The 12,454-nt window shown below is 46.4% G+C and overlaps 1 protein-coding gene across 8 annotated transcripts in view; it reads right to left on the minus strand.

Moving 5' to 3' along the window:
* The window catches only part of hace1 (HECT domain and ankyrin repeat containing E3 ubiquitin protein ligase 1), a 92,500-nt gene that overhangs the window by 22,274 nt on the left and 57,772 nt on the right, over positions 1-12,454 (minus strand). For all 8 annotated transcript variants that reach the window (XM_085997716.1, XM_085997715.1, XM_085997713.1 and 5 more), the window contains 5 exons: positions 10,432-10,500; positions 10,260-10,347; positions 9,167-9,278; positions 1,999-2,096; positions 62-149 (listed from right to left, as the gene is read on the minus strand). In XM_085997716.1, the coding sequence (XP_085853842.1) occupies positions 62-149; positions 1,999-2,096; positions 9,167-9,278; positions 10,260-10,347; positions 10,432-10,500 (455 nt within the window). The remainder of the gene's footprint in view (positions 1-61; positions 150-1,998; positions 2,097-9,166; positions 9,279-10,259; positions 10,348-10,431; positions 10,501-12,454) is intronic.

Consider the following 12,454-nt stretch of genomic DNA (forward strand, 5'->3'; position numbering starts at 1 on the left):
AAGATCTCAAAATGCTATGTATATGAAATTATTTCCTTTCAAATCCACAGGAGACATATACCATCAGCTGACTGAGTGAAGAGTGCGTAGTCTGGATTGATTATCTCACTGGAAAGGATGTCGAACCATTCACGCACCACACCTTGGCCCTGAGTACAGAAAAGGAACACAGAATTGAAAGGTACCATACTAATAATTTATTTAAGAGTCAAAATCCTGGTGATTTGCTCCCCATTCACCTATCTTTCCAGATTATTTCACAAATGCATCTCTCAGTCAAACTGATTGCAGGCCTTTTTCAATACCATTTAGAACAGGTCACTTAAATGTGTACGACAATAACTTGCAAGAGGCTCCTTGTGATTGGTTTCCTCTTTCACATATACTCTCTCCTTCCTTGCTCTGACCACTGCCAAATCTAGGGTTCCAGGCATCCACTCAGCATTTCCCCACACCAATGCGCTGAGAATTGGAACTCAGCAATACCATGGAAACTGCAGGTGCCAACACACATCCTATTGAGAAGGATTCATTTGGCATAAAAATACACATATTTTGCAGGCCTGCAGCCACAGCAGTCAAAAACAAACTACAAAACTTATAGAAAGGGCAGATGCAGATAAATTTGTAACACCTGTAATTCTATTGGCCCAGAAATTCGGGTCGGGGGCTTCCCGCGGGTGCAAGCCCCCGACCTGCACTTACCTAGCGCGCCGGCCGTTGTGCTGTGGGCCCACGTGGAATTCCGATCCTGGGCCTGCTCCAACTGCCGGCGCGCAGTGCTTGCGTATCCCAGGGGCGCAGTTAGTTCGATGCGTCCCCTGGGATCACGTGGGCCATGGAGAGCCAATCGGAGCAGGGAATGCTCCATTCATAAGTCTGACAGGAAGTGCTGTCAAACTTAGAAATACTACGGGCCCCAAAACATCACTAAATCTTCAAATAATTTTTTTTTTTTTTTTTAAATCACATTTTTTAAATAAACTATAAATTACATTTTTAAACATTAATTTAAATTTTTGGAAAAATTATTTTATTTTCTAACGGGGCTAAAAATAAACTTACATTTCTTTAAAGTATTTAAAAATAATAAACCTGTGGAAAAAATGTTTTAATTTTAATTAATTCACCACTTACCTTGTAAAAAGCAGGCCTTACGCCTGCTTTTTACATGTCTAACTTCTGGAGACTTACCCTCCCGGGAAAACCTGCAAAAAAAAACCTAAGTTTGATGCGCACGCGCTGCCTCTCCCGCGCACGAACTCTGAACCCCTTCTTTCAGGGGAACGGAAGTGCCGGTTTCCCGCGGATGCGCAGTGCATGCAGGAAACCGGCACTTCCATTGGGCCTACAGGTGAGTACCCCGTGCGTACTCACCCGTGGAGACCCGAATTTCTGGGCCATTATCTTTTTAAGTTGCTTTTCCACATTGTCTAGACATTGAAAGTGACTGGTCAGGTCCCATTTTCAGCTGCCAGATGGTAAATAAATTCCATTCATTTTATACTAGTGTCTGACATTTCTACATAGTCAGTTTTAACAAAATCTCTCCACAGGATTCAAATGGTGTGCAATGTATTATCAATTTACAAAACAAAATTTTAAATCATCTGTTCTACAAAAATAAAATATGCATTGGTCCAAAGATAATGTTGAAAAGAATTAGCAAATTGAACAGGGACAAACACAATTCATCCAGTTTGGTACTACAGAGCTGCAAAAGAAAGTCTTGTCTCTCAAAGTCCTTCATATAAAACTTCAGTGTATAACCGTCAAAATGTTATGGTATTCCTAAATAATTGCAAACTTTAACCCAGAATATTGGTTTAAATATTCCAATATTGCTGTTGATGTTATAAAATTATTCTATATTTTAATCTCTTCAGAACAATTACATACTTTAAGTACATATCTTGATGAAAGTTTATGTACAATAACATGGGTGCTAGCCACTATATAAATCATGGAGTTATTTTGAAGAGGGGTACAAACACATACCATGCCTTCTTCTCCATGAAAACGGACAGCAACACCTTGTTTCAGTTTTTCGTAGCTTGCTTTTGACACAACTTCACAGCTACTCTGGAAAATTGAATCTGCAAACAGAAAATCGAAGTGTGTTTATTGCACTTTCCCGAGAGACAAGATGCAGGATGCGATTCAGACAACAAAGCATGATATGGTGAGCATTGATGACTCCGATAAGTCTTCTCACCTTTTTTTCCATATACAAATTACCTCTGATCTTATAAAAGTAATGTGTAATGTCATCAGAATTTCAGCCCTCTATTTTCTCTATCTTCTATTCACTGTCAACTCAAAGCAGCAGTTAAGCAGTAAGACAGCTCTCTGGTTTCCAATACAATCATTTTCTCTGGCATAGAAAGTCATAGTACCAGTTTAACCACCAACAGTGAAGGAAACTCTCCACAAGGATATCTGTTGGAACTGCACAAAATCATTTCGGATATTTTTAATGTTTTTTTTTCTGTGCCATTCTACTCTCAAAGAAAATCCGAATGAAACGTAGAACAAACTTAGTTTAGACTTCTGAATTGTTATTTGGATTATTTATTTTACACAACTATCGTTTCAATGGGTTGGATTTTACAGTAGAAAACAGCGACCACCGTTATTTACATGGCAATTGGACAGCAACTTCCGGCAACCGCACATGCGCAGTTAAACAAGGAAATTCAGGAAGTATTTGTCAAAGATTCCCGGCTCCTCCAAAATCTGCGCAATAACGGTATCTCTCCGTCTGACTCATCATTCAAATTCATTGAACAGCATGAAGTTCCTGTACTTTCCCTATAGATATGGACTAATCTCACCAGAAAAAGTTAGAGCTTGTCCATTCCAGTGTAAGTACCCTTTTAATGGTACCTCTCCGACACTGAAAATTAACTTTACAAGTGTGGAGTCTCATTCCTTCAGATTTTAATTATTGCTGGAGATTTTATAAAGTAAAAAAAATGGCCTAGAAATTCAGTATCGCCACGTTTGGGGCGCTACAGCCGGGCGTTCGCTAAATTTAGCGGCCGGCGCAACTTAGCGCTACCTTCGCCGAAATTGAGTTGCATCGGCCCAAGAGGTTGCTGCTGTGCTAAAGCAGGCGATGCACAACTATCATAAGGCGCTAAGCCGGCGAGCCAAGGCGCTACCACCGAGGGCGGGCGCAGCGCAGGTGCGGCGAGTTACTGATTGAAGGCAGACACGCTGGCGCCGGTCAGCTCTTAAAGGGGGAGGGTCGATTTGGATTGCACCCACGCCCTGCACACTGCAGCCCTGAATCTAGGCCTAAACAGAGCTGCTTCAAGAACGCTACGCCCACGACTATGGAGAAGGCCAGGGAGCGAGCGCAGCGCTTCAGCAAGGGTGCCCTGAAGCTTCTGGTTGGCGCAGGCGACCTGTCCTCTTTCCTGACAGTGGCAAGAGGCCGCTGCCCAGCGAGTACAGAAAAACCTGGAGGGAGGTGGCGAACAGAGTGACCTCCAACAACTTGGTCCCCAGGACACCCACGCAGTGCAGAAAAAAGTTCAACGACCTCACTCGGGTTGTCAGGGTGAGTACCTTTTCCAGTATCCTCTTCATCCCTGCATGGGCACCTCACTTTACGGCCAAAGGGTCCTGAAAGCCCCAATGCCCAGCCCTCATCCAACAGCTATGGGACTCTCATGAAAATCACATGCACATTCACCACTTTACACACTGTCAGGGCTATTTGACCATAGGAGACAGTGCAGGCAAGATGAGGGCTTGACAGTGTCAGGGCAATTCCACCATGGGAGACAGTGCAGGCAAGACCAGGGCTTGACACTGTACTCAGAGGCCGTCCTTTCTCTTGCAGGGCAAGCTGGCCCACAATCGGAGACAGCAGCGATGGACATGGGGAGGCCGTCCTGACCTTAAAGACCTGGAGCAGCGAGTGGAGCGGATAATGGGAGGCCGGCTGATTGGCCCCGTCGCCACTGGAGATGCTGACCCCGTTCCGGACAGCAATGGTAAGGTCATCACCTTTTTGACCTCTCTCTTTCCACTTGTGCCTCACACCAGCATCCTTTGCCACTATCGAACCAATGCAGTGCATTGCAGCACTCATGCCTCCCTCACTGCCACCCTGTCCTCACTCTAAAGCAACTCCTGCGCCTCCCTGCTTTCAGATGATGAATCGCCAGGTGAGGAAGCGGGCCCTCAAGCTGGCACTGCGACTGATTCGGAATTCGAAGAGGAAGAGGAAGCCGGCCCATCAGTGCCACCCTCAGCCGAGGCAGCCCATGGCCATGATGGGGACACGTCTTCCCTGGAGGGGAGCGGGGGGGGGGTGGAGGGTCTGATGGCGGTGAAGCTCCGGGGCCCAGCGGGCTGCTCCGGGGCCCAGCGGGCTGCAGCAAAGCAACGCGGGAGGGGTGGGGAAGCTCGGCGGTCTTCTCCCCGGAGGGTGAATGCGGCCTCCAGTCCTGCTACGGTGAGCGCAGAGGAGGTGCAGCTCCTTGCCGAAATGGGCGCCCAACTGAGCGCAGGCACATTGAGCTCATGGCTGCAGTGGCAAGGATGTCTGACTCCATAGAGTCACTGGCAAGGAGTGTTCAGGAATTCAGGGCAGCACAGGACAGGAGTCTGCAGGACTTCGGGGCAGCACAGGCGGCTTCCAGCCAAGTGCTTAGTCGTGCCATGCAATCACTGGCTGGTCTGATGCAGACACAGATCAGGGCCACACGGGCACTAACTGCTGCCACCCTTGCTGGATCAGCCAGGAATCGCCAGGGCCCTCGCCGCGCCGCAGCAGCCTGGAGAAAATGAAAAAAAGTTAAACAAAAATGACCATGATCCTCGGCCTTCATATAAAAAAACAAACACAACATTGTCGGCCTTCATATTTAAAATAAAAAATAAAAAAACATTTTGCCACACCTACTTTTTCGCCTGCGAGGGTGATCCGCCTCACTTGCGCAATTTGCCCCTTCCCGCCCTGCAGCTGCTCCTCAATGGGACCCCAGTGGCTGGGGGAAGTCTGTGCTTCAGTAGATTGCTGCGTATGCTTCAGTGCTGGCCCGTGCGAGTGCCAGTGTATCGGCCGACCAGGGAGTGCCTGTGCTCTGTCAGGTTGGCAGCATTCCTGCTGCCAACACTGTTACTCCTCCACTGCAGCTGCCACCACCCGTAGGACAGACTGCTGCCACCCAAGCAGAGTTGGAGCAGTCAGCAGCCGGGCCCTCCAGGCCCAGAGCTGGTCCAGGCCGTCCCCCAAGGGCATCTGCCGACTCACCATCTGACTCTCAGCAGCCTTCCCCCAGCCACTGGGGTCCCATTGAGGAGCAGCTGCAGGGCGGGAAGGGGCAAATTGCGCAAGTGAGGCGGATCACCCTCACAGGCAAAAAAGGTGTGGCAAAATGTTTTTTTTTTTTTTTATAAATATGAAGGCCGACAATGTTGTGTTTGTTTTTTATATGAAGGCCGAGGATCATGGTCATTTTTGTTTAACTGTTTTTTTCATTTTCTCCAGGTTGTGAGAGCCAGTTATGTGTCCGACTGTTTTTTGGGGGGTTTCTCTGTATTTGTTTGTCATGCGGGAAGGGCACAGAGTTTGTAAAATAAAAAATTGTCTTTATTCAGATTGTCCATGTTTGCACTTTGCACTTTGAACTATTTGTTGCCTTGTCCGGCTGAGGGTTTGCGGAGCGGCTCCATTCATGTTCTTTCAATGTCACAAGCCATTCCCTGAGAGGGGGCCTAGAACCGACTTGCAATAATCCGCCGACGGACGGCCCTTGCACTTTGTGCCTCCCTCCAGTCTTGGTGCTCCTCCTCCTCTGGTGGTCCTCCAATGTCTGCTGGCAGTGGCCGAGTCCTGAGCATAGCCAGGTTGTGCAGCATGCAGCACACTACAACGAAATGGGAGACTCGCTCACGCGAGTACTGAAGGGCTCCCCCGGAATGGTCCAGACAGCGGAACCGTTGCTTGAGCACACCGATTGTGTGCTCAATGATGTTCCTGGTCGCTTGATGGCCGTCATTGTATCGTTCTTCAGCAGGGGTGCTGGGCGCACGGAGCGGAGTCATCAGCCAGGTACACAAAGGATAGCCCTTGTCCCCGACAAGCCAGCCTCCTGGGTGAGCCGGGGCTTCGAAAATGTCTGCCACAGAAGTCTGGCGCAGGATGAAGGCATCGTGGCTGCTGCCTGGAAAGCAGGCATTGACAGCTAGTATGAGCTGCCTGTGGTCACACACCAACTGGACGTTGAGCGAATGGTATCCCTTCCGGTTGCGGTAATCCTCGGCATTCTGTAGAGGTGCCCGCAAAGCCACATGCGTGCAGTCAATGGCGCCCTGGACCATGGGGAAGCCCGCTATTCTTGCAAATCCCATTGCACGCTCTTGCTGCTTGTCCGGGGTCATGGGGAAGGAGATGTACTGACGTCTCCTTCTGAAGAGGGCATTCGTCACCTGGCGGATGCAGCAATGCACTGCGAACTGGGAGATATTGGCAATGTCCCCAGTAGCGGATTAGAAGGAGCCAGTGGCATAGAAGTTGAGAGCCACTGTCACCTTCACTGCCACCGACATAGACGCCCTGCTCCTCAGCTGTGGCTGCAGATCTCTCTGAAGCAGGTGGCAGATCTGTGACCACCTCCCTTCTGAATCGCAGCCTCCAAACACACTGCTCCTCAGACATGTTAAGATATGAGAACTGCTGGCAGTAGACCCTGGGTGGGTAAGGCCTCCTGTGCCGACACCTGTTGGCCCTTCTCCGTCTGGCCATGACTGGCACTCTCTCACGGCGTCTGAGCCCCTTGAATGCAATGCAGAAACCCAACGTTTCCACCCATTGCAGCCCCCATTATATATGGCGACTCAAGGCTATGGCACTGAAAGTTAAATCCAAGTGCAAAGTTCTGGGCTGAAGCCAGAAGTACCTGTGCGAGCGCAGAGTCAAAGCAGAAAGCGCTCTCCCTTTGTCTCTCTCCAAATCTCTCTCTCACACAGGAGTGGAACAAAATGGCTGCCACAAAGAATGCAGGAAGAGTCCCCTTTAAATAGCACCCCCCGCGCCCCACAGCGACTGGGAACCGTTCCATTCAACCAGTCGCTGGGGGCACCAGGCGCACAGAAGGGGGACGCCACTGAAATTCTGGTTCGGGGCACACCAAGGGCGTTGCACCATCAAATGACGTCAGGATCTGCGCGCGCAGCTGAGCGGGCACTGCAGTTTTGCGCCGCCGCTAAATCTTGACTGAAGTTCGCGAGAGGCGCAGATCACGCCGCGCCCAGGCGCTAGCCGCTTCGCGCCCCACTTCTCCTCCTCCTCCTCCTAAGGTGCTAGCGGCTGGCACTAACAACTGAATTTCTAGGCCAAGGTCTCTTATCTCTCTCTTTTAATCCAATCTTTCTTTCCCTCTCTTTATTTTGCTTTCTGTGCCTGATTGACATTGAATTCAATATTCTAACTGACACTTCCTGGTTCAGACTCTGTGCTGTTCAGTAACAATTCTTCCAACTGTTTATCTCCTCAACCAAACAGTTTGCCCTGTTCACACAGGTCTCAGATGCCCTGTAGAGAGCACTACACTTTTTAGATGGTTGGCTGACAGGAATTTCCAATGCAAAAGCCTATATATAGAAAGTTTATGTGCAAGTGTAACAAATGGCTAGCGCTGTTCGTTTGCCACTGACTGCAAAATTCGGCCCATTAAATGGAGAGCATTAGGGAGGAAGTTTCAGAGAGCAGGAAAGAAATAGCTGAAGGCTCTGCCATCAATGATGGGTTCGAGAGAGCAAAATGCAATGAAATCCAGAGTCAGAAGAATGAAATGCTTGGGAGGCAATAAACAACTGGAAGAGATTTGAGGTAGAGTTGGGTGCAGGAATGGAGAGCTTTTAAGAGGACAAGAATTTAATGTGATGAAGGACAGGGAGCCAATATAGGTCACAAGGACAGGGGTGATTGTGATTGATCAGTCATTTGCTGACCAGATAAGGGTTGTGGTGGATCTTCCTCTGCTGCAGCATCCGAAATTGGGTGATATTGTAACACAAAATGAAGGAAAATGGGATGGGGAAGCTGGCCGCAACGCCGCCATTGTCGCTGGGAATCTGTTCACCCACCACCCCAGCAGGGAAGTCTGCTAGCCACCCTTGCCCGTCCCCCCAGTTCTAAACAATGGCACAGAGGCAGGGCGCAGTAACCTAACCAATTTCCCTTCTTACCATCATGAACTCCAGACACAACCAGAAGAGGGATGACGGTGTACCCTGGGGCAGTGGCACCAAGCCCACTCTTTCAAATGTTGGACGGACAGAGCCTAGAGGTGGTCGCCTCTCCCTCTCAAGCCCCCAAACCTTCTTGAGAAGGGGCTGTGGCTCACTAAAACCTTTTCTTAGTATTGTTTAAAAACCACACATTTCTTTTTAAAAACAGGTGCTCCTGCACTCTTAAATCAAGAAGAACAACTTGTATTTATATAGCACCTTTAACGTAGTAAAACGTCCCAAGGCGCTGCACAGGAGTATTAAAAGACAATCTTTCTGCTCCTCCTCGAGGCACTGCAGCAGGACTGCTGGGCGATGCCTCACTTCCCTTGGCAGCAGCAGTGGACACTCTGCGTGTAGTAGGGACCTTGCTGGGAGAGCCCACCTGCATAACTAATGATCCCCAAAACAGGAAAATGGGTCAGGGTCATGGCGGGATCAGGGCAGCTGCCAGAAGTCCTGCCCAACCTTGCTCTGGTGGCTAACCCAACCAATTTGAAAATCTAACCCTTCCTTTCTTTAGAATGGGAACAATAAGAAAAATTCTGGTTAAGACATTTCTAGTAAAGTCAAACAAAACTGAGCAATCACACACAATATAATTTATTTTAAGATCAATTGTCTTCCTGCCTTGCAGCATATTGCAATTTACATTTGAGGGAAAGCATCCTGACATCACATTGAAGGGTAACTTGAAGCAGTATGCTTTCTGGCTGCATTAATTGGATTTAAACCTTTAGAAGTGTCAGAGTTAAACTGACATGAACTCTAAAATTAAATAAAGATGATTAGTCCACTCCTTCATAGTTCACCTTAGTCTAAACAAGGGGAAATAAAAATAACATTTTAATCAAAAGATGGAATTTTCAAATGAAAAAATCACTAGTACAGCCAAAATAAATAACTTAAAGTGTACCTCGGTGAACAAGCAAGATATCATTTTCATGAACTGGCCTGTGCACCATATCAGAGTCAGGATGATTAGCATGAAGATGTTCGTAGAACCATTCACATCTCTCCTTGAAGGGCTAAATGAGGAGAATGAAAAATATAATTAATACCAATCTCCTCATTCAATTTTCAAGCAAAGAAAAATGGAAAGAAAGATAGGCAACTGAAATGGAGGTTCAGAACCTCATGAAGATGACAGGAGGACCTTGATGTCCTCATTCCTTATCACTGTAATACTATAGCTCAATCAATAGCCCATTATTCCTGATCACTCAATGTTAGTTCAGAGTAAAGATACAAGTTTCACACCATGAAGTGATAATAGCGACGTGAAGATGAGGAAGGAGGGACACAACAGAGGGAGGAAAAAAGGGGACATATTTATCAAGGGCTTATTAAAGACCAGATTTCCAGCCTGTCATTTTCTCCTACAGTACCCAAAAATGAATAGTAATTCAGTACTGTGGGCACTATCTGCAATTACATGCAGAATAATTTACTGGCTGTAGCTTAATACAACAATGTCAGTTAGGAATAGAATTTTATACTACAAGCTTCACCCATGGCTTGGTTGGTTAAGGCAGTAAGTAGCTGAGTCATACACACCATGAAGATCCCAGGTTTGATCCCTGATCTGTGTTAAACAAGCTGACCTCAGCTGGGGTGACAGTAGGGGCATAACAAGAATTAGGCAAGGTGTGGGGGGCTGGAGATTGGCCTCAGCACTGATTTCTTGCCAGGGTAGAGTTCCATGGGCAGAGGTTACCCTCTGGTGGGGTTTTTTTTAATTAAAAGAGGCCATTATGGATTGTGTCTCTGAGTGTCAACAGAGGAACAGCATCACAGCTGAGCCCAATCCTGCCTTCACTAGACATGCACTTCTAGCAGAGAATCACTGGATTGTAATTAGGAATATCACCTTCGTCAATCTCCCCTTCCCCAACCGAATAATGTAGCAGTCAACTGTAACAGCCATCATAGATGACGTCAGCTACTCAATTGAGACCAGAAATTGAACTCGATACCTCTCTGATCATTTACAGATTGTAACAGCTTACCTGTGCTTTGATGATATGCATGAATCTTGACATCAGCTCGGGGCACTCCAGAAGAAAGTGAAAGTGGTCAAATATTATTATAGGGTTTCTGTAACAAAAAAAAATGTTGTTTTTTTTAAAATGAGCATTTACAATAAAGCAACAATAGACACCTGAAAGCACACATGCTCACCTTGTCACAAAACATTTCAGAACTTCATCATGCTTGCACACAAATTCTATAAAGCGAGGAGATGTCATTCTGTAAAAGAAAAATGCCATGTTTGTTCATACCCACTAAGGTGTTCACCTGAAGAGATGACTATATAAGTATAATGGGAACTGTATATTACAGAACTCCAAGCCTAAATCTATATCCTCAAAAGAAAAGTAGTTTTGTACATTAGACTGGCAATTTTGGTAATAAATATAACTGCGCCAAGATCAAGTTTCCTATTATGCAGGGAATGTTTTTCAATAAATTCGCAGTAGTGTTAACACTACTTGAACATTGAATGCTCCCGAAGAGTATCATACCGTTATAAACATAATTCTGCATTGCTGGCAGACACTGGAGTGTTGCCAAACAGGAGAAACCATATTGTATCTGCAAAAAATCTGTAAAATCACTTCAAATCTAGGTATCAACTATACCTTGCAATTTGTATCAGCTCTCAATTATTTTTTTGCCTTGAAACTTACTTCTACATCCTACAGTATATGCAGTGCACTTCAGGCAAATGTAGACAGTCCACTCACTACCGGCACCTTCTGGCATGCATACATTTCTGCACCACTTCCTGTACATATACACAGCAAATGAGAAACATTGTACGCCCAGCATAACAAAAAAGCAAGATCAAGATAATAGTGATCGTGGAGCCAAATTTAATTGGTCTATTTCAGCATCATATAAATGTGAACATGTTGCATACCAACATCCATAAGCTCCTGTATAAAGAATTCCTCTCCATAAGAACATAAGAAATAGGAGCAGGAGTAGGCCATTCAGCCCTTCGAGCCTGCTCCGCCATTCAATGAGATCATGGCTGATCTTCTACCTCAATTCCATTCACCGGCCCCATCGCCATATCCCTTGATGCCCTTACTAGTCAGAAATCTATCGACTTCTGTTTTGAATATACCCAATGACCGAGCCTCCACAGCCCTCTGGGGTAGAGAATTCCAAAGATTCACCACCCTCTTCTCATCTCAGTCATGAATGGCCTACCCTTTATCCTGAGGCTGTGGCCCCTGGTTCTAGACTCCCCAGCCAAGGGAAACATTCTCCCAGCATCCATCCGATCAAGCCCTGTAATAATTTTGTATGCTTCAATAAGATCCCCCCTCATTCTTCTGAATTCAAGAGAATACAGGCCTAGTTTACTCAATCTCCTCTCATACAACAATCCCACCATCCCAGGAATCAATCTCATGAACCTTCGTTGCACTCCCTCTATGGCAAGTATATCCTTCCTTAGGTAAGGAGACCAAAATTGTACACAGTACTCTAGGTGTGGTCTCACCAAGGCCCTATATAATTGGAGTAAGACGACTTTACTCCTGTACTCAAATCCTCTTGTAATGAAGGCCAGCATACCATTTGGCCTTCTGCACCTGCACATTCACTTTCAGTGACTCATGTACAAGGACACTCAGGTCCCTTTGAGCATCTGCATTCCCCAATCTTTCACCATTTAGGAAATACTCTGCCTTTCTGTTTTTTCTACCAAAGTGGATAACTTCACATTTATCCACATTATAATCCATCTGCCATGTTCTCGCCCACTCACTGAGCCTGTCAAGCTCCCCTTGAAGCCTTTTCACATCCTCTTCGCAACTGACACTGCCACCTAGCTTTGTGTCATTAGCAAATTTGGAAATGTTACATTTAGTCCCCTCATCCAAATCATTGATATAGATTGTGAATAGCTGGGGCCCAAGCACCGACCCTTGCGGTACCCCACTAGTCACAGCCTGTCTTCCTGAAAAAGACCCATTTATCCCTACTCTTTGTTTTCTGTCTGTTAACCAATTCTCAATCCATGTTAGTATATTACCCCCAATTCCATGTATCCTAATTTTGTTCACCAACCTCTTGTGTGGGACCTTATCGAAGGCCTTCTGAAAATCCAAATACACCACATCTACCGGTTCCCCTTTGTCTACTCCACTAGTTACATCCTCAAAGAACTCCAATAGGTTTGTCAAATAGG

The sequence above is a fragment of the Somniosus microcephalus genome, chromosome 9 (genome assembly GCF_052327205.1).
Source record: "Somniosus microcephalus isolate GS21.2 chromosome 9, FLI_Smic_1.0, whole genome shotgun sequence".
Taxonomy (NCBI): Eukaryota; Metazoa; Chordata; class Chondrichthyes; order Squaliformes; family Somniosidae; genus Somniosus; species Somniosus microcephalus.